Raw genomic sequence first — 27,057 nt, forward strand, 5'->3', positions numbered from 1 at the left:
GATCTTTCCACCGCCCCCAGGGGGGCAGTACCGCCCACTTTGGGAACCACTGGTGTACACCATGTTCACGTTATTCTCACGGCTTGAATTATTCGAATAGGGCTGCTGTTAGAATTGTAAATTTGCATGGGGGGAGGGGAACCTGTTCAGATTTGCTACCCTCGGTGAAAACACCCGAAGAAGACACAGAAAAAGGAAATTGATGCTGCTATGAACGGTGCTGCCACACCCTCCTGGGAAAAAACATACTTCAGTGTCTTGCTCAAGGACTCTTCACCAGGCTTGAGGATTGAACCCACCACTTTTTTTTTTTTTTTGGTACATCTGTGTCACTCGTGCCAAAAACTGCCAGAGACTGAAACCGAATGTGAAAACGCAAGCATTTTTGTGATACATTGGGGAAAAAAAGTCATTCTTACATTGTCAATTGCCATTTGAAAATGAAAAGACGACACTGATTATAATGTTAATTAAGGTGGCCTCATGTATGAATGTGCACTAATTATAACTGTGAGAAAATACATTTCCACCTATCCTGGTGGCCAGCGTGTTGATTTGTGAGCATCTATCCAAATGATGTCACTGTGAATTGGAATGGCGTGAAGTGCTGTGTGTTCATCGAAAATCAAGCACTTGAGTCTTTCAATGCCCTTTATTGCAAGTATCATTTACAGGTGTGTGCAGCATGAACTGACCCATTTACAATCAAACAAGTCCGTTCTGATTTGATTCCACCTCGTGTTGATTATTCCCATCCTCCTGCTTCTAATCGACCATCACTGTGCTCCTCACGCGGGGGAACAACTCAAAGAAAGCCTGCAAAAAGACGAAATCACATCAGCGGGCATTGTCACGGACGTATCCCGAGTCGTTGCCGTGAAAAAAAAAAATGGAAATCCAGACAAAAACATGAATATCAATAAAAATGTCCCTTTTGCTGGTGGCTTCACAAAATGGGAGTTACCTTAAAGAGGGTGGTGCTTTGCAATATGCTGGAGGTGCAGCACATCTCCCGGATGGAGTGCATGGCCAGCTGGGGAGCGCCCATGTCAACTACGGGCACACCGAGCCGAGCGGCCAGGATGGGGCCGATGGTGCTTCCGCACGTGCTGTCGTTTCGGACCAGCACGTCCTGCACGGGCCGCAATTCGCACAGGTCGGTGAAATGTACAGTGATAGCAAATGTGACATTTAGCCGCCGCAACGGAAACGGTACCTGAAGAGGAACGCCGGCCTGGCTAGCGACTTCCCGGACAATGGCGGCAGTCACGGCGGTGGTGGCGTAGCGTTGGTTGCTGTTGAACTTGATCACTGGACCCTGAAAGAACAAAAACAGAAATAAAAGTCAAACCAAATAAAAAATGAACAAAATTTAGCCGTACCTTGTGAAAAGCCGGGCGATGGTTCTCCTCATGCTTCTCGCTGAGAAAACGTATATATGATTCATCGAAAAAAAAATGTATTCAGTTTATTAGTTGGTTGGGTAAAACTGACTGGTAGTTTGGGTGCACAGCATGAGCCATGTCGGCGCTAATCAGGAAGGAGCGTGGCGCCGCCTGCTGGAAGGCGGTGGGATTGGACGAGGAGGAGGCCAGGCGAGTGAGGATGAGCTCCGTTAGGTTGGACTGAGCCCCCTGAGTGCTCTGCGAGCCCACCTATACCACGGAATAAAGGAACAATTTTGAATTGAAGGTTCACTCATAATAGGGGACATGAATGGAGTGAAAAAAAAATTATTTGAGCATAATCTGGATTCAAACACGCAAATTCCAGGCAAGTCTAATTTTAGGGGGGGGTGGGGATAAAATGACTAAGTCAATTTGGGAACATTTATAGAAGATAAAGACAACAGTTTAATGTGAAGGAAGATCAGTCATAGCATCACAAACCTCTTCGTTGTCAAAGAACGTCACCATGCGGATGTTGGGCTCTTGGCTTAGCGAGTCCCCCGAGCAGGACTCAATCAGCCCCTGAAACAAAAGTGGACCACATCAGAAACGGAGCAATATGGCTCTAAAATAAAAATCTAATTTTCCCCTTTCAAAAAAAAAAAAAAAAAAAAGATAAAATGACAGCTGACATTATTCAACGGTTTTAAATTGAGGGATTTTTTTTTTTTTTGCCCTTCTAGGATTTGCTTCATGTATCCTGAAAACAAATGCAGGCTTTTTTGGGGGCTGAATTGACATTAACCATAATAAATTCCACAGATTTTTTTCCTCCCCTTTACAGATAATGTAAATAATCTAAAATGTCATGTTTTTAAATATTTATCAATTTAATAAATCAACAAAAACATTCCCTTTGTGATTATTATGTTAACAAAACTGACATGGCAGAAAATATGAATAAAAGACATTAGTTACTGAATTTCTGTCAACAAAATCCTGCATACAATATACTAAGTTTTGAATTTTTTTTTTTACTAGCTGTCTGCAAGCCACTTTTGGGTCCTGACCCACCAGACAGCAGGTGCTTAGATGTGAGCGAGTCAGACCTGCAGGGCGCAGTAGCAGCTGTGGAGGTTGTCCAGGCGAGGGGAGTAAATAAACTCTTCATACACACCTCCCAAAGCCTGCCAACAAATAAACAAACATTACATAACAACTCACAAGTTTACTGGCAATTACTACGAAAGACAGGCTCACCCCGGGTTGAGTGTCGGCCAGACAGAGCTCAAAGTCCATCAGGGCTTCGGGCTCCACTTGGAGCTCGGAACACAAAAGCTTCACCAGTGCTGGGTGATGCTTGTCTGCCTGAAGACATTCAAGTCCAACATTCTAATTAAGTATGATGTTGTCAGAAAGCGCGCTCAATATGTCGCGTCGTCGCCGTTTTCACCGTGCTGGCGGCGTTGACGGAGTCACCAGATGACGCACTGCCCGTCTCCAGCTCTTCCTGGACGGCGGTGGCCAGAATGGGCACGCTGAGGGACAAACAGCAGTTAGGATAAGTTACATCCCACCATTTTCTCATTACGGACATCCTTTCAAGATACTGACAGGTGGTTCTCCTTATTGGGGCCGAAGGAGTCGTTGATGTCCCTCTGCAGGTGGATGGCCAGGTGAGGGATCCGGAGCAAAGGTCGCGGCACGTGCACCAGCCGGTGGAGCAGTCTGCCGTCTCCCTGCCAGACCATTCGTGGCGGGTTGTGACTTTTTATAAATCTATCATCCATGTAAAAAAAATCCCCGTCACTTGAATATTACCTTAACCATGACACGGCCCGCAATGGTCAGGTCACGGTCGAACCAGGTGTTCCAGATGCCGCCGCCGTAGCATTCCACGCCTACTTGAAGGCAGCCTTGCTTTGTCTTCTTTGACCTCGGCTTCACCTGAAAACCAACAACATGTGTCACCCGCGTTGGCTTTAAACACCTCACGTGTGTTGACGTCTCACCCGGAGACAGGGGCTGTCTGTGTGGGCTCCAATCATGGAGAAGCCATTCCCGGGCGAGTAACGCCCCCCCACAGCAAAAGCGATGACACTGGAGAAGTTCCTGGTCACAAAGTACTGCAAAATACAAAGGAAATCCACTTTAGAGAAGACCGCGACCATACCAGCACATGCAAAGTACAACTTACTTTGTTGGATGGCCGGATGTCCCACTTATCCATCTCCTTCAGTTCCAGAAATCCCGCCTCCAGCAGACGCTTCCGGCATTCTTCCACCACTGAAGAAGACGCACTTATTGCACGGTGATTGCGCAACTCTCATAATCACTACGCTGTCACTTCTGAGTGCGTGAAAAGTGCCGAGATTCAAAGTGCAATGGTGAGAGACAATGAAAGATCATTGTAATCTTATCTCAATCTCAAAGACGTAGTTTGACCTGCTCACAAGTCAATCGATAATGCCAACGATTAAATAAAAATAAATACATGACCTATTCTAAAAAATTCTAAAAAACGATTAAATCAAAATAAATACATGACCTATTCTAAAAAAACGATTAAATAAAAATAAATACATGACCTATTCTACCACCCACGTAGGCGACATCTAAAAAAATAAGCATTTCAAATGCCTCTAAAATTCCCTAGAAAAAAAAACGATTAAATAAAAATAAATACAAGACTATCACCCACGTGTTTCATTTTAATTTTAGTACACGGCCGAATGTACAATTATAATTAACCAGTGAGTAAATTTTAGTAACATTCTTGTTTGGTAATAAAAAAAAATTATGTAAGACACGTAATAAGTGAAGATGAATCCCAGGAGAAGTATTGTGAAAACAATTGACTTAGATTTACCGTGATATGGAGACACGCCTCTGTTGACAAATTGTAAAAACTCTTTAGCTGCTGACTGCACGGCTTCCTTGGAGCTCTTCATTATTACGGACTGTGAGAGAAAAAATACACATTAAAAAAATATGTTAAACAGGCAAGATCATTTTTATAGTCCAAGCTTAGGTCCAATAACGTATCATTGCATGCTAACCTTTGCTAGCAAAACTGCACGTCACTTAAAGTCGAGGCTGCGGGCTCTGTCAAAGCAACACTGTCTCATAATGCAATAAAACGAATTATTTTAAGGGAACTTACCTGCATTGAACTTTGAGACCAGTATAACTGATGCAGGAAGCTACGGCGGAAGCAGCATCAGAGAGGAGGAGCCTGCTTACAGCGACACCTAGCGCTCGGGAGGGTTACTTACGCAAAACTACGTCTGAGGCCTTTACATTTAAGAACATCAAACTGAGACAAGTCCAAGCATGAACAACAAGAGTCGTGTTGAAACAGGTTACAATTGTGTAGATATTTCTACTAGCATTTTTACAAGTAGCCAGCCAAAATATCACATTCTTACATTTTTAACCCTTAAGTGTCTTCTGATGCGGTTTCTGAGTTGTGCGGATGCTTAACGAATCGGTGGGACAACCATCACAAAAGAAACACAACTTAACAGTCAATCAGGAGAGGTGATCCACATCACCAGAATTTATTATCAATGTGTTTGTGCATGTTGCAATGATTTTATCTACATATTTCTACATATACAGACACGTTTGAGAACATGTTATCAAGAGTAGACAGATGGAGGAGATAAATGGCTTTGTGTGTGGGAAGGGCAGTGTGATCAACACGTACGTGTGTCCGTGTGTGTGTATGTGTGCAGCAATGTGGATACATATAATAAAAAAGAATGACATCATGTGTCACCATGACAGCACATTGGCCCACGGGAAGGCATGCTTTAATGTTAGAATTGACTGTGACTACATCCCAATAGATTCCAACCAAAGGATGGAATTAAATAAAACAGAGGAAAAAGATTGGAAATATCGGACTTGGGTGCATATAGAAGACGTTGAGGGGTTTTGGAATCACGATTAAGGGTGTGTGTCAAAAAGGGAGGGGCTCATGCAATCATCTCATACATTCACTCTTTGCTTTTACAAAGCCTCGTATATATATATAGTATTTTATTTTTTTTTTTACAGAAATGATGCCATTAAGGGGATGTTCACAGCCTTGTCTGCCTCTCTGTCACTGTTGTTAGCAAGCTGCTATCCAACAGACGGTGGAATGTAATGGAATAAACACAACGTGCCTTGCAGCGAGAGCACTCAATTCCAAGTGCATGTCAAAGATCATCAAGTTTGCAGTATGCAGGGAAATGATCCAATTCCACAAAAGTGGTCCAAAAATTATGATTCATTTTTTTGGTGAATAATTCAGTTTTGTTCATCCATCTTTGCCAGTGACAAATAGCAGAATAATTAAATGTCCGTTCCCTCGATGGTCGGTCAATTTAACCTGCTGCTATTCACAAAACAAAATAATAATGAACAAAACAGGGCCGCATTTGAAAAAATATATATATACAGAAATCGCCACTCCATCGCGGGGTTATGTTCCGGACAAGAAGTGAAATACGCGCTCTAGAAAAATCTTATTGAAATACTCTCTAGACATACTTTTATAGCATTTATGGCACTTAAAGTTCTTTAAACATATTTCAAATAATATAAATGCATTTAAAACACATAAGAGAGAAAGCAAGAGCAATTGATAACACAAAAATATTGTATATCAGTGTAGCGATACCTCGATGTGTTTATAGTGAACAAATACTTTTTTTTGCAAATTAACCAACGTATACTCTTGAAATACAGATTGATAATCATGCCTAAAGATGTATGTTAAAAACCTCCAGCCGTGGCTTTTGAAGGCATAAAATGCAAGATTACAGATGACATTCAATGACACTGCTCAACAACAAATTGAAGCACAGATGACTTCATTCGTCCCTTAATTTTCAAAAATGTCTTAACTTTTTATCCCTGCCACATCAGGCTTTTGAGATATTTTCCCTTTTTGTCCAAGTTTGACCCGTAAAAACTTTGCCATGTATTGTATTTATAGCAATGGTGCTTCAGGAAAAAAAAAATCTTAATTCATAAAGCTTACCGACTAACTATACATTATCATATACTAATATTACTATATTACATAAAATTATTAATATCATAACATTATGAAAACCTGATGTGTCAGAAAAAAAACAAGGGCTGATTCCAAATCAGCGCAAAAAAAAAAAAAATCTAAAATCTTTACTTGTATCTCTGATTAAAAAAATGTGTAAAAGTTCATTTCCACTCAAACAAAAACATCAATGAAATTTGCTGAGCTCGGACTCGGAACCAGCGATGGAGGGCGTCTTACTATACCGTACAGGACTTTGAGTGTCATTTCTGTTCGGTAGTGTGTTGCGACATTTTGCGAATGGAAAAGAAATAACTCGGCTCAAGAGAGGTTGAGAAACTCTGAGTTTGAGCTTGAAATGATCTTTGGGGATTTGTGACAAATGCAAGCTGCAACGACACTTCCATCCGTATGGCTTTCGAATACGTGCACGCTCGTCACAGGTCCGTCCAGGCGTGGTGAGGACGACAAGCCGAGCCCTGAATCAAATGCGACCCTGTGTGAGCACCCCAAAAGTGGCAAAACAGCCCAAGAGGAGCAAGGCACCCATTACAGCAAAATCCACTTGAAGACAAAATGGTCCAGCACCACTTTGAAAGGTGACAGATGGAATCCAGATGGCACAAGGGGCCTGCAGACTGAGGATCATCTCTTGTGAAGATGCTTGTGCCTGAGGTGGGTCTGCGTTCTGATCCCTGATCTGATGTGAGGCGCTGAAACAGATGTGGACCCATCACACGGTGGCTGCTGTGTGTGTGTGTTTGTGTGTGTGTGTGTGTGTGTGTGTGTGCGAGAGAGTGAAATCGTGCAGTGATGCGTGGATACAACTCGCACCGGTGTGCACAAGTGTGTGTCTCGACTGAGTCAAGGTGATTAGGCTCGTAGCGGAGGTCCGGTAGCTCCGGCGAAGGGCGCCGTCGAGCCGGGGTCGTAACCCAGGTCCACTGCGATGTGCGGCCCGCCAAACAACTGTCCTGGGAAAGGCTGGGCCTGCACCTGCCGGTCACGGAAATTCTGGATGTAGCTCTGCGTCACAAAGACGAATGCAAGGGAATCAGACCTCTGTTATGGTAAAAAACTCAAGGCTTAGTTATACACAGTATTTTTTTTCCAGGGGTATCCACACTACAAATGTAATCCAAATATAACACTTCTCACAGTCATAGATTCTTTATCCTCTTTGGAGATTTTGGAATTTCCATTTATTTCAGTGTGTTGAAATTAATGAATTAATTGCATTTGACTATTTTCTACATTGGGCAGGAAGGCAGGAGATGATTTATGGTTTGTGTCTCCCACTTCCTTGTTTTTCACCAATCACACAATCTGCTGAGTACAGGGGCGGGTCTATTCTAGTGGAACTCAGAGTTCCTGCCCACCCAAACATTCTGAAAAAGCCTAGGACTGTTTGGAATCTTCTATAGCATTTAATCCTTCTACTCACAGGTGAGAGAACATCGGTGTCATAGCGACGGATTGGATTGGGCTTGCGGCGATAGACGGGATCCTGGTGGAATTGCTTGGCTTGGTTTTGGCTGGAGGAGGAGCCCAGATGCTTCTTCTTCTTCTTTTTGTGGCGGTAGCGGTCGTCCCGCTGGCGGATACGCATCACCTGCATCCTCCTCTGCTGACGGCTGATGATGACTGCGGAAGGCCAACGGGCCTCAGTTAGCAAAATGAAGTTGCTAGCACGGAAAGCGCTAAAGGTAGAAAGACTATTTGTGACCCAATTCAGGGGTTGGACCTTTCAAGACTCAACCCCTGAATTAGGGCACAGCTAACACCACGTCTCCTCACCCTTAGTATGCGAGTAGCCCTCGGCGGTCACCTTCCACTGGACCACCACCCCCAACAGGGTGAGCGCAGGCCACACCCCCAGCACCACCCACGTAAGCCAGCAAACGGGCTTCCCGGGGACGGCTTTCATCCGCTCGTACATGTAGAGAACGAGCGCAAAGAGCTCCACGAAGTAGTCCAGGGCGACGGTGATGACGGCGGCGCCGAAAACGGCGGTGGACAGCGTGGTGAAGATGCGCTGCCACTGGAGGGTGAGCACGGCAAAGAGCATGCCCAAGCCAAGCAGCACGCCCAGAGGCACCCAGACCGAGCGTGGCGGGCTGAGGGAAAGCTCCTCCATTCCCACCAAGGTGGCGACGGCCACCAGCAGGCCGAGCAGCAGACCCACCATGAAGAGGCCCACGCTACGAACCAGCATGGTGACCAGGCCGCAAAGCGTGCCGATGCCCAGGCCGATGCCTACCGAGGCCTCCACGCTCAGCTGGGTGTCCAGCACGCGCTCCTTGTAGCAGAGCATGAAGATGACCACGGAGCCGAACATCAGGCCTGTCAGGAACATCACCGCCTTGAAGCAGCGGTAGCCTGCGGGAGGGAGGGGCCACCGCAAATGGCTTCAATGGACAGAAGAACATCTTTGTGGATGCAAATGGGCTTATATTGCATGTTCACAGGTCACATGTCATACATTTGCTTTCAAATGGCACAACTGAAGTTAAAAATTTCAATAATTACCGTATTTTCCGGACTATAAGGCGCACCTAAAAACCTAACATTTTCTCAAAAGCCTACAGTGCGCCTTATAGTCCAGTGCGCCTTACATATGGACCAAATTCCTAAATTTAAACTGGCCCGAAGCATTGTGTCATAAAATCAATCATAAGTGGCCCGCTGAAGACTATGAATCATGAATCAAAAATACTATGGATCATTATTTCGTGATTATAAAGTAATTTGTTGCGTCTGAAGTTGAAATGAAAAAGATAAAATGGAGAATGATTTGATTTGGATTAAAAATCTGACATGATGCATTAATGGTGCGCCTTATAGTCCGGTGCGCCTTATATAAGGACAAAGTTTTAAAATGGGCCATTCATTGAAGGTGCGCCTTATAGTCCGGTGCGCCTTATAGTCCGGAAAATACATTACTATAATATAATAAATATAAATCTATTTATATTATTTATATTATTCACATATTTATATTTAGAATTTAAATATATACTGACTTAAGATAAAAAGACAAATCTCGAGTGAGAGACCATTAAGTCACTTGATTACAGATTACTTTATTTTAAAAGTAACTACAACCTGTTGGGGAGCCATGATTTTTATTTTCATTTAAAAAAAATATGACAGTTTACATTCACTTTCATGCAAGCCAAAGTGTGGTGAGTGTGAGGACAGCCAAAACTTCAACTCACCAAAGAAGCAGTAAATGACACCAAAGAGGCAGCACATGGAGCAGACGACGGAGGGAACCACCTTGTAGCGGCCGGCCGAGTCTTCGCACCCGTTGAGCAGCCGGGCGCTCAGCTCCAAATCGGGGAGAACCTGCAGCGGTTCCAGGGTGGTTGTCATGATGAGCAAAAAAAAAAGAAGAATGAAGAGCCCAGGAAATGGATGATGGCAGGCCGATCAGATGAGAGGCCGGGAATTGAGACGATGGAGCGCCGGCCGGCTGCATGCCTTCACCTGTGGATGAAACACGTGCCTGTGACTGCTTTGACGACACAAAATGTTGAGTAGTCACCCCAACATCGGCGCAGACACAAATATGGCATGAAAAAGCATATTTGGTGAAGGATTATCAAGCCACTGCCAAACGCCGCACCAGATTGTCTGTCTGTGTCCGTTTTTTGTGTGGTGGCGTTAAGCCATTTGGTAGCGTAGATGCCAATGCGGCTCATCCTCTTACATCAAAATCAAACAAAATCTCACAGATGAGTTTCGACCCTGCTCCACAATATAAATACTGACCCCTCTGGCCTCTTCCTGTCTGTTGCCATGACAACGGCGGAACGCTGACAGACAAGCCGTGATCTGTCTCCTCAAAATGAAAGACTAGCGATTACCATGGCAACAGAACCAGAGCCAATCAGAGGCTTGGCATGCAGCCGTGCACGGATATATCGTCGAGTGTGACGGTTATTATTCGACAAAAACAAACCATCGCCACACAAACACAGCGTACATACCATAATATCAAGCAAACGCAAGATTGCCACTCCAGCAGACACACACAACGCAGTCGGGAGTAAACAAGTCTTGTCCTTAACTGACTCGTGCACGCAGCGACCTCCCTTTGTGCTCTTCAGTCGCCATCTGAAGTCACAGGCGAACAAATGCCGAGTGGCTCGGCCAAATTCTCACCGTTCACTTTTATTGTTCGCAGACCGGCCGATGTGGATCAATATGAGGCTTCGGTGGAAAGTGTCACGTGTACGACAGGCCTGAGCCTGACACAGAGGACAACGTTCCATGGGAATCTGTGAGAATGGAATTTACAAAAGTGAATTGTGTTTTGGGAGTAATTCCACTGTCGACCACTAGATGGCAGCACAGTAGTATTTTATAGTGTAAATAAGAACAAAAACAGAAGTACTTTTAGCTTGAATTGACCACAAACTTCCTAAAAATCAACAGAAAAGGCCGTTTATAACCTTCTGCACGAGTGGAAAAGGATTTTCACTATCTGACAGTGCTTTGACCGCACAATTTCTGCCTTCGTTAGAATTTTGCACAGCTGCAGGTGGTTCACAGGCCACCCACCTCCGATCATCACACTGTAAGCGCCAACCTCCTCCCACAAAGCCTCCTCTTTTCCAGTTGCCTCTCAGCCTGATGAAAAGAACCAAGACGCCTCCGTGCGGCGTGAGCTGAGGAATCTCAATAATGCTTGTTGCCACGGACAACGGCTACCGTTTTTCAAGGGAACGAAACAAACAAAAAGCCGCATGGAAGTCTTGCAAGGATCTCATGCTGGGAAGAGGGAGATGATGTTGCATGACCCGACCAAAAGTGACAACCTGAATTATATTAAAACTTTAAGTGAATTCATTTTTTTGGGGGGTCTTTACTCTTCAGAAGGAATTAAAAAAACAAAATCACAGCATGTTTTTTTTTGTATTGTTCACATCCTTTGTTGTAGTAGACCAGGGGTGTCAAACTCTATTTTTTCCGGGTCGCATTGTAGTCATCGTTTCTTTCGGAGGGCCATTATGACTGTCAACCCAAATAAATGTACGAGCACCTCCTATTATATACAGCATAAGCTACAAAACAAACGGACAAATAACTCGTTTTCAAATCAGACTAGCAAAAACTGGTCAAATATTTTTAAAAAATATATTTTTAAAAGTGAAGACAATTTGCAATTCTAGTAATGACACACGAATTTGATGCTTCGCGGGCCACATAAAATGATGTGCCGGGCCGTATCTGGCCCCCGAGCCTTGAGTTTGACACCTGTGTTGTAGATAGAATCTTTAATATGTGCGTTGAGCATGCAATACTTTATTATTTTACTGTAATGTACATCCATTTAATAACTCAACATGCCATTTTTTCAAATCATTTGATGTCAAATCAATTTAGAATTGCTGTGGTCTTATCTAGCAGTGAAGAAAATTTGTGGGCACTCTATTATCTAAATTTATTCCTGGATTAGTGCAATGCGTTATACTTTGGAGTCCGCCAGCCCTCCAGCAAATGCTGCTGCTTGCCTCTTAACTGCTACATGATATCAAACTAAGCATCTTTCCAAATGTCTGCTACTTGGGCCAAAAGTGGCAGAAATTGTGCACAAAAATGTCACACAGTTGTGGGCGGGGGGGGGGGGGGGGACATTTTTTTAAAGACAGTTGTTCTAGTGCATGGAGGACAAAGAGCAAACTAGTAAATTGACAAGCGCACTATGAATCTGGAGACATTGAAGCAGCTGCATGTAGGCTTGTATGATGCTTTTTATAAAATATGGATATTTTCTCATGAATATTTTGGTGTGTCGCTGTACGGCCTCGATTCTGTAACGAAGCTGATTAAAATGGATTAATGCTGTCAAACCGCCTTCTGGAGAGACGTGAAATGCTTTGTGCTGCTTTCACGGACCGCTGGGAGACGTCAGTGCCCCCGTGTTTGTGCCTCACGTTGCACTGCCATCCATCCATCCGTGCTGAGCCACGCACCTTCCCTCGACGACGAACTCATCGACCGCGATGCGGCCATCCGGTAAACCCGGATCGACTTCCATCCTAGACTGACCTCAATTCAATCCCGAACATAACGATTGTTTCTCACCAATGTCCTCAAAGCATCCGTCGTTTGACAGCAGGTGGTGCGAAAGCCGACGGACAGGACTCACCATCATCAGCTCCGACGGGGTGACGCGCCACCCCCGCGGCGTACTCATGACTTCAGAGGGGGCCACCGCAGCCCGAGCCCCGACCTTGTCATGAACACCCAGTCCAACAAAGGGTGTGTTCCGTCCGTCGGTGTAGGGCGAGACGACGCGTCTCTCCCGTGTCGGTAGATCCGGATGGGACTAGTCCTCCATGACTGGAGCTGTTTCAAATACGACGTCGGAATGGAGCACCGCGGGGAGGTCCGCAACCAAATGTGGAGCGGGCCCCGAGCCCGGATGGACGGACGCGGTGTGTCGCGCTACCCATGAAGGTGGCTGGCAGCCGCTCGTGACCGCGCATTGCCTGTTACACTGAAGTGTGTGCAGCTCACAAGCGCCACCTACAGGCTGATAGTCGAAAAACACCCTTCGTCTTTAAAAAATATATAAAAATACTTCACTGTAAGGACGCACAAAAAACAAACTTCCCCTAAGGAAGGACCCACAAAAAATACCTCAAACCCAAGACAGACAACAGGTGAATCGTTACGGTCATCACCGTGGTGTCATTTTTACTCGACAGCTAATGACAAAATGGCCGCCCACTGAACAGGTGGAGGTTGCTATTTTAATTTTAATTCTTATTCCACAGAATGCTATGTTTGGACTAATGGGGGCTCCTATTACATATGTTTGAGTCAGCAACAAAGTCATTTGAATCATCTTGCTAAATACCAAAACAAAATCAGTCATTCGACTTTATGGCAAAAGTTAAGGATTATACAAGTTTTGTGCCTAGCAATCAATTTCAACAGCATGTGTGTTACATGATTTTCTAGTCAGGAATACATACAGTATGTGATGTGAGTTTTGTCTTATGAAGGTAATGTGTTGTTTTTATACACTGGAAAAGGTTCAACTGGTTATAATCTGTATACAGTAATTAAGTTAGTAACAAACTTGAGTTGAACAGAATGAATAAAGTGATCGGTAATGAGAAAACTAGTTGGAAAAAAAATCATTTTTTTAGTTGTCTTTGTTTTAAGCACCACTTTCTTCTTTTTTGCTGCGTATCGTGTTTTCGGTTCGATTCCTTCAAGCTCGGAGCAGAAATCGAAGATTGATGGGCCGCGCGGGAATGAGCAGCGTCCGCGTTTTGGCCTGGACGGGGGCTTGGTCGTCTCCCCCCGGACGGACCTCGTAGCGCTGCATCAGCTGCCAACCGCAAGTCAGCGTTCTTGACCAAGTTCTTAGCAATAAAGATTGTGGTCATGTGATGTGAGCCAACATGGCGCCGCTTACCCTGCACAGAGCAAAGTACATCTCCATCTCGGCCACCCTCTTCCCCACGCAGCCTCGCACGCCTACGCCGAAGGGGATGAAGCTGTACGGGTGGTGCTGGAAGAAACCTGGCGTCACCTTGTGGCCGGGGCGAAGCCAACGCTCCGGCACAAAGTCGTCGGCACGGGCGAATTGCGCGTGGTCGCGGCTGACGACGTAATGGCACAGGTGGAACTGGGTCTGGAAGCAACGTGGCACGAGTGTGTCTTTAAGATCTCAGAGAAGCATCTTCAATGAACATTTTGTTGCTCCTTTTTGGTGTTGTGGATCTTGGCCACCTGGTGGCAGTATAATACAGACGGAAAAGGATATGCATGCTATTGTGGGATCGTCAGTCGAAATGTGTTGCGCCACCATTTATGTTCAATGTTTGTGTTTCTAAAAAGTTACAACACAGCAACATTTATGGAATTTTTTAGCCCGTCTATGGCATTTCACATGGTCTGTTAGCATTAAGCTAGTGGATGTTTGTATAAAAATTAAAATGAGTTATATTACAACAAAAGACGTTGAGAACGTGCTGTATAAATAAAGTTCTATTCTATGTACACTACCGTTCAAAAGTTTGGGGTCACAAAATTGTTTGGGTGACCCCAAACTTTTGAACGGTAGTGTAAATATTATTATAATAAAATATTATGAATTAAATATTATAAATTATATCTTATATTTGTATAAGATTATAAAAAATCTATGAATATAAGTATACATATATATTATAAGATTTTTTACACAGAAGATTATATATATAATCTATAAATAATTATCTAAATAAATATATACACTACCGTTCAAAAGTTTGGGGTCACCCAAACAATTTTGTGACCCCAAACTTTTGAACAGTAGTGTATATATGTGGAATAATTGAATAGAAATAATAAAAATAAGTAAATATACTATATTTTTTAAATTGTATTTTTTTTCTAATAAAAGTGAGTTTTTTTAAAAAAGGTTTTAGACAGTATAAGGAATAAAATATTGAAAGTGATTGTGATTCAAATCCAAAAGAATCAACATGACTTTGTTTACTGTTTTAGACTTGCGCTATAAATATTGCAACAAGAAGAACTAGGCAACAGAGACAAGGAATCCTTCCTTCTCAGGAAAAAACATGTCGGTACCTTCTTTGGAAACCAGTAATTGTCCACCATCACTTCATTTTCTGTAACAAAGCGTCCGTTGCCAGGAACAACAGGATACAAGCTGGAAAGGAAGAATAGATCGGAGAGTCAGCAAAAATAACATTTGCTGCACGTAGAACCCAGACTTGGTTGGATGGGCTCACCGTAACGTTTCCTTGATGACAGCCTTCAAGTAGGGCATCGCTTGAAGGTCGTCCATTCCGGGTTTACGTCCGTCGCCGCACACGGCGTTCACCTCGCTGTAGAGTCGATCCTGAGCCCGCGGGTCCCTCGCCAAGTGGTACAAGGCCCAAGACAGCGTGTTGGAGGTCTGCCAGCATCACAGCATATCAACAGGTTCATTTTGGTAAGAGATCATTTTACAGCTATTGCTGAGAGTGAATGTTCCGGAAAGAAAAACAAGTTTCAGCCTGATACGCGATTCACGCAGCTGCTTGCGGGCACAAGTTTTACTCAATCTTGCTCAAAGTATTTGACTTGGCTGCAGATTGATTCGCTCACCAGGAAATAATCTGCTCACTATCATTTCACAAGAAATTTCCCTGTGAACAAATGTTGCAGCTTTTGTTTGAATCCAAAGATGAAACTCAAGTAAAAGTTTTTATTTGAGGCTTTTTTTTTTTTTTGCTTCTGTTATAACAAAGACCAATTGAATGTGGTTGGACCACTTTGTGTTCACATTCCACATGTTTGGTGAAGCATTCTGAGGACATTATAGTAGCCAAGAAGTTTAAAACCCAATTACACACAAAATGGCAAATATAATATACTTACAAAGCGAATGAAACTATATTTTCGATGTCATGCTTCTAAAATTGCCCTTTAAATGCAGTGGCCTGTTCACATTCCACAATGACTTTGTGTTGGAGACGAGCGGCACCACAATGACGTAATGAAAACATTCCCCCATCATGTCCTGATTGCTCTTTTTATTGTTATAAGCAACACTGGACAGAAGGTTCTCCTTACTCCAAGAACACACAAATGTGCGAACTAGGGCAAAACTAATTAATCGGTGGGCTGACTTAATCGGGTGACATTCACTCTTTCAAAATCGGCAAAAATCGGCAGATTTTTTTGTCGATTTAGTGTCAAATTACAAGAGATAAAGATTACAATCAAATTGACAAAAAAAATGTCCGATTCGTGCCGATTTTTTTCCGCTCTGGTGTAGATAACAAATACAACAGGGTACAATATTGTTAAATATTCTTCCTGTCATTCATATATTTATTGTCATAAGTTTTAAGCAAGTATTACATTTTGTTTTATAAATTACATATTTTGAAAATTAATCGGCTATCGGAATTTTATCCTCCCTAAAATGATAACCCCAATGCGAACAGTAAATATGCAGGAAAATGGCCAAGATGATCTTGTAAAAGTATCCGAGAAACGGTTCTCACCGTGTCGACTCCGCCCAACAGCAGCTCGGTCACGCTGATGTAGATCTCCGATCGGGTTATCTTATCGCAGGACAGCAGGTAGGTCAGGTATAAGCCTTGTGTGGGCTCACCTCGCTCCATCTGGCTTTGGATGTCAGCCAGTCTGCTGTCGATCAGCTTCTGCGCTATAGCGTCAAAATTCACCGTGAGCTCCAAAAGCGGAACAACTTTCGAGCAGTGGCTTCACTATTTTTTAGCACAACTCTTCCAGCCTACCAGTGTCATAGAGGTCATCCCAGGCCTGAATAAATCGCTTCCAGAAAGGCAGGATGCGGCGGGTCCAGCGTGGAAAGATAACAACAATCTCAGACAGCGTCAGCATGTCATTGACGGCAGCGATAAAGCGCTCCGTGTCTTTCGGAATGTCCTCCCGGAGGCAGCCCAGCCTGGTCTCAAACAAAATGGACGAGATACCTGCATTCGAGTAGAGTTTCAGCAGAGCTCAGCCCCCCCTACCCCTGCCGCCGGCGTCACCGCCGCGCCGTCTCACCTTCGAAGCCAAACTTGTAGAGCTCGGCCGTCACGTCGGAAACGGAAATTCCGTCCGGGCTGCGGGCGCGCAGGAACTCGATGCGTTGCAGGAGATCTTCGACCACCTGGTGGATGATGGGAGCGTAGGCTGACACTTCCTGTAGCTTCAGCATCTTTGGGTTCAGAGCGCTGCGGATCCGGTACCACTCTTCCCCTTTGCTAAAAGGTCATCATGATGGTGTTTTTTGGGGTGGAACTTGGTTTCAAACTTTTCAAAACTGATTTGCACGAGATGTTTGCAGCCTGGACTCACTCTACATGCAGGCCGTAGGCTTGTCCCCTCAAGTCTCGGTATTCCTTCCAGTGTGGCAGCTCCGCTCGCACGGGGTAGCGTCCTTCCTGATGGATCACCTGAGCAATGAGCTCCGGACTGGCCACATTGACGAGATCAAAAGGGCCGAACTTAGAGCGCCAAATGGGCCCGTAAAGATTCTTTTGTGCACCCTGGAGTAAAAGGTCATGTGAAAGAAAAATAGGTTCGAGATGACAAACAGCATGCAATTGATATAAGAATGTTTTATATGTTTGGCCTTCAAGGGTTTTTCCACACAAATATACTTTTTTAGTACTACGCATAGAGCAAAATAAATCTCACGCTACTGCAGGGGTGTCAAACAAATTTTTGTCACGGCCCTCATCGTAGACAGTTTTCTTCGGAGGGCCATTATGATTGCCAACGTCTTCTATATACAGTATAGGCTACAAAACAAACGGATGAAAAACTAGTTTTGAAATCAGAAACTAGTAAAAACTGTTCAAATTTCTTAAAAAGACGAATGGTAATAAAAATTGCAAGCAATATATCTATTTTTTTTTTTAAAAGTGAAGATAATATTTCATTTTAATATTGACAGATGAAGTTAATGCAAAATTATATTCGGAGATTCTTTTTTTCAGACAAAAAAAAATCTACGGATAGTATTCAGAAGACATTATGAAGCTAATCGAAATAATGAAAAATTAGTCTTTGCGGGCCACATGAAATGATATGGCGGGCCGTATCTGGCCCCCGGGCCTTCAGTTTGACACCTATGCTCTACGGCCATAACTTAAAACCAATTAATAAGTGTGCCAAGGATGTCATCGATAGAAAAATGGCAATCTAGGAGGAAAAGTCACAGCAACGTCCGACTTCGTTTCCACCGCCGTCGTAAAACGAGAACGGTCAGTCAATGTTTCCACTAATTAGATATCCATAAATAGAATTTAAACTACGCGATAACCACGGAGCTATGCTCTGCATGATTTATTTAAGACTAAATCCAGATATGAGCATTGGAAAATCGTGCATGTACGAAGCGCGCATATTTGTACAATGACCTTCAATTATGCGGTAATTAGACAGGAAACGGTTTTGAAATAGTTCCGTCGAATCACCCCACGTCGAAACGAACTGAAAATTGGGACGGTGGTTCTGCTTACCTGCAGCAAGTGGCTCTTGTCCGCATATCCTTTAACAAATAACCAGAAAAGTGTTTTGGACAAAGTGGGTCCGGGCAAGTCATCGATGGTCTTGAGCTTGGCCGCTTCAACTTCAGCCCTTGCTTGGACAAGTGTTCTGGTCCAGAAGGCGAGCGAACCTCCGCGTCCGTAGAGTGCAAAAAGGCGAGGTGGAGAGGGGGACATTTGTTTTCTTCTTGTGTGCTCTCCACTTTTTTAGTTCGGAGAACGGCCGGGCTGCTGTGTTATTTGTTTCCTTGGTTTTGGGCTTTGGGCGTCTAATGTCAAACTGTTGCGTTTTGTCACCCAGTGGACATTATGTGCAACTGCACCACAGGTTTTTTTTTCTTTTTTTTTTTTTAATTCCATTGCAGTACACACAAGTTCCGAGAAGCCAAGTGTGTGTGTGTTTGAGGGTTTAATATTACTCTTGTAAAAAAATTGGGATAATTAAATAGTACTAACCTTCACTAGAAATTAGTTATGGTGTGTTTTTACCCTATTGTTGTATGTCTTATCCCTGTTATTAATTTTCTTATTTCTTTCATCTGTATGACATGTATTAGGATGCATATTTCTCTATCCATTGAAATTTTACTCATATTTCTGGAGAATGCCACTTCGCAAGCCCCTGGAGGTTTTTTTTTTACACATTCTCCATCATATTTATTTAATCTATGCACATTTTAAATGTTTTTAGATGTGGAAATAAACAAACAAACAAACAAGCAAACTGCAATACTCAATTGTTATTTTTTTGGTTATTTTTTCATTGATGGCCTGCCTATCCTGCTATTTTTTTGTTTTTTGTTCTCACAATGTCTTTGTGGTTTGTTCAGTCTGGGGGGAAAAATAGCCAAAGTGGATGAATAACAGTTTATTTATGCTGTGTGGCTTCGACAAAAACAGTCTCAGAGACTGGAATGTTAATACATTGGGTTACATTTTCATCTGTGAGGTAGAAATAAGGTTGCAATCACTTCTGGGTCAAACAATGACATAAATGTACTGTTTGAAGAAAACCATATATGCACAAAAATGGACATATTGTATGTCATACAAGAAAACTCAAACCCCAAAAATGAAGAAAAAAAAAAGTCTTGTTCATAGTATTGTTAAAGCCACAACATTTAAATAAACTTTTATCATACAGCATTTAATAAAATGCAATGAGCCACTCCTTCATGCACAACGATGCGCTATAAAATGATGGTTAATAGGGCAGACGGCATAAACATTAGAAAATTGCTTAAAAACAACATGCACTCATTTGAATGAGATTACATGTACAAAGGATAAGTTTGCACAAACACCTTTACAAACAGTCTCAATGAGTTTTAAACCCACATTACCATTCATATATATTCTTAATTTATTTACTGTAGATTTTCATTGTCATTCATGGATACATTTTCTGACCCTTCGTACAAGCAGGAAGCAGCTGCATAAGTCTTGAGACGGGCTTCCAAATATATTTTTTGTCTTTTTCATTTTTCTTAAAATTAGGGAATCCTGCCCAAAACGACTTAAGTACACTTAGTATGCAATGAGCAAAATTGTAGTTCTCAGAAAACATACAAAACGCCAAAGTTCAGTCAGGATTGATGTGGAAGAATGCCACAAAATCGGACCGATGTGCGCTGAACAAACACAAGCACTAAAAACGGTAGCGTAGCTACACACAAGCGACATGGTATGTAAAAAATAAATGCTTTTCGATAAATAAACGTACAAAATGGAGACAAACACTGATGGGATAGGATGTCAAGAAATCATGATTGTCATAAAGGGAAAAGTGATGGGGCGATTGCACGGGATACAGCCATGAAATGTGTGCATCAAAAAAAAAAAGCACTTACAACCTCAAAGATGCTGTTTCGAAAAAAAAAAAATCATATACATAATTAAATAATTTGGCCAATCGAGTGGAAGAAAAAAAATGTCTATGAAAAATGAAAGCACTTTGCTTCCAGAAGAAAACTTGAGGTCTGTTGTGCTGCTGTTACACGAGTACAAATGCGAACCTGATAGATGCTCACTTTCCTTCCAGTTGTCAGTCACATGGATTCATCAGGGAAAAGAAATAATAATAATAATCAAACGAGAGATAAGTAAAGCCATTGCGATGCGTATTTAGATTCCGAAAATTGCTTCCACCAAAAGCGCATGACCAGGTAAGGCAACTCATACGTATTAAAACATACATTTGAAATGCAGGCAAAGGGGGAAGTTGGACGTTTGTCTACAAACTCTATCTAGTCAGACTCTTCTTCTCTTGACGTCAAATGGAAATTTGAACAACCGGTACCTGAAGTGGAGATTTGGACAAGATTCTCCCGTCACTCGGCGGGGTCGACGTCCTGGCTGTTATACTCGGCCGTCTCCATCTTGAGGATGTAAGGAATGATGCTGTCGATGGAGACGTTGCCGATCAAGCCGGTGAAGAAGAGCTCCTCGGTGATGTTGGAGTTCATGAGGCGCAGCGCCGGGAGACGGGTCAGGATGCGAGTCAACCTGGAGACGCCCATGAAGACAAGTTTTTGTATTTTGCAACTCTGATTGAGGGCAAGCTCCGAAGTGTTTGATGAGGATAAAGAATATATGCCGGCGAGTATTGTTCCACTTTCCATCCGTCCATATTTTATTTGTACCTGTAGGTGTCATCCGGATATGTTTTCTGTACGTAATCCTGGAGCTCCATCAAGGCTTTCTCCTGAAACTTCTCCACCTGTCCACCGCAGTCCACACCGGGGTGATCTGATGACATCATATGAATTTTTTTTTTTTAACCCCTCTTTGTATTCCTCACATCTTTTGACCCTTCACAGCACATCAAATGACTGACCGGGACTGAACAAGACGATGGCCTTCAGGTAGGCGTACTCGTAGTTGTCTGTCTCCAACTTGGTCATGCTGTTGCAGAACTCCTGGAACTTCCAGATGTGCTCCATCACCTGCTTCACCCGCTCCCCTGACAGCTTGTCTACGGGACAACGAGGTTTGTGTCAACCATGCCGGATCACCGTCAAGTGTCTTGCACTCTTATCTTGTGATACGGTGGTGCCTTGAGAAACAAGCGACCCGTCTTCCGAGATTAGGCTGATTTGTTTTTACTTGTTGAAAAAAAAATAATGCTTTCAAATGACGTGACTATTTCCCCAAAATCGTTTTCATCCAAATATTCACAAAGATAGTGACCACTTGACCTCTTGCTAACATCATCAGCGTCGAACCTTTCTACCAATTTAGCCACGGATATTTGAACACAAATGTTGGAACAACACATGTAGACAGAATATAACAATACTCACTGCATTTATTCTTTATCCTCTGCGAAGAACGAATACTATTACTGCGGCTTACTGGGGAGCTGAGACCATCTCCATGTACAGTACATCTGTATAATAATACATTTTATTTTTAAAGCGCTTTTCTAGACACTCAGACGCTTAATAGTACAAGGGTTGAAGACAGATACAAAAGAAACAGATACAAATATTTAAAAAAATTGATATTTGCGGGATTATTTTGCGAGAACAAGTTATGGGCATTCTGATCATTTCGATGGGAAAGGACGATTTGAGAAAAGAGCATTTTGAGTTACGCAAGTGGTCACGTGACGGATGAAACTTGTATCTCAAGGCACCATTGCGTATCCATTTTAAACCGACATGAAAATGTGCCACCTCTGACAGCATCAATGACTGCAAGGAAGTCATGAGGGTTTGGTTCGCTTAAGCTGATGTATCGGCTTGACGGAGAATCTCGCTGGTCTATAATGTTTGCAGATGACATTGTGATCGAGATTGACAAGTCGGCGGAAAAGAGGGACCGCCAAAGAGAAGACTCGGCACAACTTGCAGATAGTGCAGAAGACGCAGAGGACAGAGAGAGAGAGATGCAAGAGCAGACCGCAATCTGCCCAACGACGGCTCGTGTTGATTTGCTGCGGCGAGCCGTCAATGGCCAAAGGGAAAGAAGAGGAAGGACCAAAACATTTTGGGATTCTGCCCTGTGAATTGTCGCTACGAATGCAGTCGTTTTGTCCTACTGTGCCATGAAGAGGCGGGTGGTCCATACCATCCTGGACGCTGCTCTGAAGATGGTTGACGATGGCAGCCAGGATGGTGGACAGGTTCATCACATGAGCGCATTGAGCGAGACCCAAAGTGAAGAGCTCGTTCCAGCAGGCTCGCACCAAACCGGTGTTTTCTTCCTGCCTGGTAAAGACAGACGTGACAAGGCGCTGATTCAGTCACGTCCGAGCTTGGCCGACCAGGCGTGCGTGTCTTTACCCGAGGGCTAAGAAGGCAGGGATGGATCGAGCCCAATGCATGGAGAGGAAGAGAAGCCTGGAGGCCGACTCGCAGATGTAGTGTACGTTCAGGTACTCGGGCATGGGACTGGGCATGGTCAGCTAGAAGGACGACGCAAAGACAGCGGTTTGTTTGACGCGTTCCTTGTTATGGCAAGACTGAATTTAAAATGACAGCAGTGGATTGACACACCCACCTTAAATTTAACATGGCCGTCGGTCAGCAGAGGCCCTTCCACCTCAATGATCGGGGTCTCCTGGTCTTGGCCAATGAGCTGAAAGGTCGTTTCACTAACGCACTTGTCCGTTATTACGCCCGCTTCAGGTGGATTGAGGACTTTGGCCAGAGTGTCAAAGGCACTGCGAACAACACATACAAAAGCCTGTACGTTAAGGAGAAGTCAACCCCCAAAATATGTTCTGTGTAACTCAACTCGAAACACCGTGTTCTGATTCGTGCTTCGTTTGTGGAATATGAATTAAACAGGCAAAATCCACCTGTTTTTGGCCATCTCAGGGGGCAGCCATTTTGCAAAACGACATCATAGTTCCCAGGTCTCAGGTAACAACCAATCACGGCTCACCAGTTTTCTGAAGCTGAGCTGTGATTGGTTGTGAGCAAAGACCTGGAAACGGTGATGTCATTTTCAATCTGAGATGGATAAAAACGGGGGAATTTTGCTGCTTAACACATATTATACAAACGCAATATTAGTCGGAATGATGTGTTTATACTAGTGGGGGCACATACAACTAAAGAAAATTTCTGGTTTGACATCCCCTTTAAGTACACACTCCACTTTTTCTGCCTCTGCCCAGCAACAGAGTCACATTTACGAAAAGCTAAATCATGTACTTTGCGAACTGACCGTGTTATCTCGGTTGTGTTTTTTTCCACATATTGGCACTCTGACGAATCTCCATTTTTCAAGTTCTGTTTTAAGGAGTCGCTCAGGCTGGCCAGTGATGTCACCACGTTCGCCAGCGTCCCGAGGTCACCGTGTCCAGACTCCATCTAAAGACAACAACAGGACACGCTTCATATTTGGTCCTGTTCCAAGAGTTTGGCTATTTTTGCACAATCCAGCACACTGAGACACAAAGAGCGATGCGATGAACCGATATGCGCTTCTCTCAATCACGTAGCAACGCAAAGAAAAATGAGGACAAAGGACCCAAAAAAAGAAACCGGAGCTGTACCTTTGAGTCAGACGTCAGCACCAGCGTTCCATCGCTCTGCATGAGCGGCTGCTGGATGTTAACCAACATCCCCTGGTCCAGCAGGCTCGATCTGCGCACGATATGCAGAACCCGCATTGCATATGAAGCGTATCGACATGGCCGCCGGGGTATTTGGCCACTCACCTGGAGCCGTCCGTCTCCGTGTCCGAGATGAAGGTTGGCGTGGCGATGAGTGGACTGTTAATGTCCTTGCGGATGTAGATTTTCTGGGTGGAGGGTGCGCAGTTGACATGTTTCTCTCTGGGCACAACATCGGCAGGCTTCCTCTCGCTCTGAACGGCTGAGGACAACGAGCAAAATGTGTTTAATCAGCCATTGCGTTTATAAAAAGAATTGTACGCTTGACTCACAGTCAGTCTTCATCCCCATGTTGAGGCATTTCTTCAAGCGACAGAATTGGCAGCGGTTGCGGTGGTGCTTGTTAATGACGCAGTCCTGCTTACTGCGGCAGCTGTAGGTCAGGTTTTTCCTGACACTCCGCTTGAAGAAGCCTTTGCATCCCTCACAACTCATTGCTCCATAGTGACGACCTGGACACATGTGACATGACACTGAGACTCACTTTGTGTGTGTGAGCAGATTGGCGTAATCTTAGACTGGGGATATCCGAATATAAGACAATCCAGGACTTGACTATGGACTCAAGTACCTGAAGCCTTGTCTCCGCACACCACACAGTACTCCACCGTCTGCGTCCGACTCAGATCGCCTGATTGGGCGAGTAACTGCTCCACTGACAGTGGATCTGTGACAATCTAAGAGCAAAATTGGGCAGTAATTAATGCAAGAGCATATTTCTTTATTGTATCTCTAAAAAAAAATAAGCATACAGGTGCTGGCTCATTTTATGGAAGCTATACTCTGCTTTGACTTTTTTTTTGTTATTGATTTACATTATTCTTTCTGTAATACCCTAAAATGCCACTAGATGGCAACAAAGTGGCTGTCCGCTAAACACAGACAGCCGGCACCTGACCAAACCAGCAAAACAGGTAAGCTTGCTTCTTGCCACTGTAACGGCATTACAACAGATTGAGGAAGAGTAATCTTGTATGTATTATCGCACTTTCACCTGTATCCTTCCTGGCATCAGGTTGTCTGAAGATGTAAAGATGAGCTGCTTTGTGTTGTGGTTGTCCGGAGAGGTCAGAATGAGCTTTCCTCCCCCGGAGCTGTCCGATGTGGTCAGAATGAATTGCTGCTTGGGAGAACTTGAAGGGTTCATGGCAGTCACGATCTGAATCTCCTGACCCCTCTGCCAGTCAGTTACAATCTGAGGAAGGAGAGCGACAGTGCGGCAGTCATACCAACACAAAGTCATGCAGGAAAAGCAGGAGGTTGCAAGATACGCTACCTGTATCTGCTGTGATGTTGCTGAAGCCTCACTAGACACGACCTGAAAGCGCTGAGGTGACTGACTCATCGCAGAGTCTGCAGGGAACAATTTGAAATGTCATCGCAGAGTTAAAACCCAAAGTGAACAGCACCAACATTTCAAACATTGAATAAAAAAATAACAGCGTGGAGGAGACCGCACTAGAAGCCACACTCACCTCTGCCTCAAATTCCACTTTCTGCTGAGGGAGCAAATTCAGGTTGGCCGTCATGATGATGATAATGTAAGGTCATTAGTGAGGACTGTTTGGAACAATGCAAGGTGCAGGATTAATCACCCACAAAATAACACAAGAGCTGATACAATATTTGAGCTGGTGTAATGAAAGCTTTTCATTTTTGTACAAATCCAGCGTTTCCCAATCTCGTCATCCCTATCAGACAAATACGATGAAATCCACACACTCTTTAATAATCCTATCTATCGGGTTTGTTTATGATGAGAAAACTCAGGCCTTGCCACCCGGAAGTCACGGTGACGTCATTGTGAAACTGTCCTAGAAGGGGAGGGGCGTGGAGCTCCACCGGAATTTAGCGATTGGTCGAACACGATTCCATTAAAACGTGCTTTCACTACCACATTGCGAATCACAACACAACAAAATGGAGAATTTGGCAAGCTGCCAGTAACACTAGGGGCGAATCGACGAATAGAAGTCAGCACATTGTTTCTCACAATCACATTCCTGAAAATGTGTTGGGTAGGGAATAAATATTTGGTGATTCGGTATTATTCGGTATGTGCGGGAGAGAGTCCCACGACATTTCCGCCCCATGTCGCCGGGAAGGCAAAGGTAAAAAGGTCGAGTTGTCTACCGTTAGCTTTCCAAGCTAGCATCACACGAGCACAGCAGCAGCGTGTTCGTCATCCCTACAACAGTGACCCATTAACAGCTCACTTTAGGAACACCGTACGTCATTCATACGTATTTAAAACCAATTGAACCTCTGGACGCCTCGGCCGTGTCGCGGGACGCGTTTATCGGCTCGAGCTAGCATGCGAACCGGGAGATTAGCGCCGCTATTTTATCATGCGCAATGTCTCGAGGCTTTTGTGTGCTTTTCAAGCACAGTGGCCGAGCCTTACCTCAATGAGTGGTCGAATGAAGATTTCGGAGCTAGGTGGTATTTTATAAAATGGATTGTTTTGCTTTTCTGCTGTTAAAGGTCATAGTTCGTGACCCGTTGATGGTTGGAGGTTTTTCTTTTTTTATTCCTCCCCCCTTCTTCTTCCTCTGTCGCGTCCTGGCGCTCCTCCTCCGGGCGCGTGCGAGCCAGACAGGTGACGTCATCTTGTCTACCAGTAAAGAGGCACGTGTCGCTCGGTGAGAATCCGGACATCATTCGTTCATTCTATCGTCGATTGGGAATCGAACATCGCATTCCAATCAATGAAAAAAAAAAAACCCACTTATGATTATTTTAACACTACAGGACTGTCTCCGAAAATTAGAATATTGTGATCAAGTTCTTTATTTTCTGAAATGCAATTGAAAAAACAAAAATGTCATACATTCTGGATTCATTACAAATCAACTGAAATATTGCAAACATTTGATTATTTTTCAAGTATAAGCAGACAAGTATATTCGCATATTAAATCAATCAAAGAAACATTTTAAGCATATAATTATA

General features: G+C 43.7%; 4 protein-coding genes across 9 annotated transcripts; all 4 read right to left on the reverse strand.

Moving 5' to 3' along the window:
- Window positions 1-633: 633 nt before the first annotated feature.
- Window positions 634-4,640, reverse strand: LOC119135494 (aspartyl aminopeptidase). 2 transcript variants are annotated; one of them, XM_037273119.1, is made up of 16 exons: window positions 4,552-4,581; window positions 4,448-4,493; window positions 4,258-4,348; window positions 3,586-3,674; window positions 3,401-3,514; window positions 3,210-3,335; window positions 3,003-3,127; window positions 2,842-2,926; window positions 2,649-2,756; window positions 2,498-2,575; window positions 1,890-1,970; window positions 1,495-1,655; window positions 1,383-1,422; window positions 1,217-1,318; window positions 965-1,132; window positions 634-816 (listed from the first exon to the last, which is right to left on the reverse strand). In XM_037273119.1, exons 3-16 carry the CDS (start codon window positions 4,337-4,339, stop codon window positions 766-768), a joined length of 1,410 nt encoding a protein of 469 aa, XP_037129014.1. In that variant the 5' UTR covers window positions 4,340-4,348; window positions 4,448-4,493; window positions 4,552-4,581; the 3' UTR covers window positions 634-765. The 2 variants fall into 2 exon arrangements, with proteins under 2 accessions (XP_037129014.1, XP_037129006.1); XM_037273111.1 differs by lacking the exon at window positions 4,448-4,493 and having other exon boundaries at window positions 4,552-4,640.
- Window positions 4,641-4,908: 268 nt separating this feature from the next.
- On the reverse strand, window positions 4,909-12,952 carry tmem198b (transmembrane protein 198b). 4 transcript variants are annotated; one of them, XR_005100572.1, is made up of 6 exons: window positions 12,593-12,952; window positions 9,654-9,924; window positions 8,233-8,814; window positions 7,880-8,079; window positions 7,236-7,461; window positions 4,909-7,201 (listed from the first exon to the last, which is right to left on the reverse strand). XR_005100572.1 is itself a non-coding variant. In XM_037273242.1 (6 exons), the coding sequence occupies exons 2-5, from the start codon at window positions 9,808-9,810 to the stop codon at window positions 7,309-7,311; spliced, it is 1,092 nt and encodes a 363-aa protein (XP_037129137.1). In that variant the 5' UTR covers window positions 9,811-9,924; window positions 12,593-12,952; the 3' UTR covers window positions 4,909-7,148; window positions 7,270-7,308. The 4 variants fall into 4 exon arrangements, 2 of the variants coding, with proteins under 2 accessions (XP_037129137.1, XP_037129120.1); XR_005100571.1 differs by having other exon boundaries at window positions 4,909-7,196; window positions 7,233-7,461; XM_037273242.1 differs by having other exon boundaries at window positions 4,909-7,148; window positions 7,270-7,461.
- Window positions 12,953-13,299: 347 nt separating this feature from the next.
- Window positions 13,300-18,788, reverse strand: si:ch211-113j14.1 (sterol 26-hydroxylase, mitochondrial). The gene is made up of 9 exons (XM_037273097.1): window positions 18,453-18,788; window positions 17,284-17,474; window positions 16,990-17,189; window positions 16,716-16,913; window positions 16,461-16,624; window positions 15,198-15,364; window positions 15,034-15,115; window positions 13,874-14,092; window positions 13,300-13,786 (listed from the first exon to the last, which is right to left on the reverse strand). The coding sequence occupies exons 1-9, from the start codon at window positions 18,654-18,656 to the stop codon at window positions 13,667-13,669; spliced, it is 1,545 nt and encodes a 514-aa protein (XP_037128992.1). The 5' UTR covers window positions 18,657-18,788; the 3' UTR covers window positions 13,300-13,666.
- A 543-nt stretch (window positions 18,789-19,331) lies between these two features.
- Window positions 19,332-26,729, reverse strand: nr2c2 (nuclear receptor subfamily 2, group C, member 2). Of its 2 annotated transcripts, none has more exons than XM_037273085.1 (15): window positions 26,510-26,729; window positions 25,564-25,665; window positions 25,382-25,466; window positions 25,100-25,300; window positions 24,677-24,782; window positions 24,378-24,557; window positions 24,151-24,307; window positions 23,986-24,076; window positions 23,655-23,800; window positions 22,983-23,145; window positions 22,766-22,887; window positions 22,551-22,690; window positions 21,316-21,453; window positions 21,122-21,227; window positions 19,332-20,984 (listed from the first exon to the last, which is right to left on the reverse strand). In XM_037273085.1, exons 2-15 carry the CDS (start codon window positions 25,632-25,634, stop codon window positions 20,810-20,812), a joined length of 1,881 nt encoding a protein of 626 aa, XP_037128980.1. In that variant the 5' UTR covers window positions 25,635-25,665; window positions 26,510-26,729; the 3' UTR covers window positions 19,332-20,809. The 2 variants fall into 2 exon arrangements, with proteins under 2 accessions (XP_037128980.1, XP_037128972.1); XM_037273077.1 differs by having other exon boundaries at window positions 25,382-25,458; window positions 25,581-25,665; window positions 26,510-26,727.
- Between the last annotated feature and the right edge of the window lie 328 nt (window positions 26,730-27,057).

Source organism: Syngnathus acus, chromosome 2 (assembly GCF_901709675.1).
Source record: "Syngnathus acus chromosome 2, fSynAcu1.2, whole genome shotgun sequence".
NCBI classification, from domain to species: domain Eukaryota; kingdom Metazoa; phylum Chordata; class Actinopteri; order Syngnathiformes; family Syngnathidae; genus Syngnathus; species Syngnathus acus.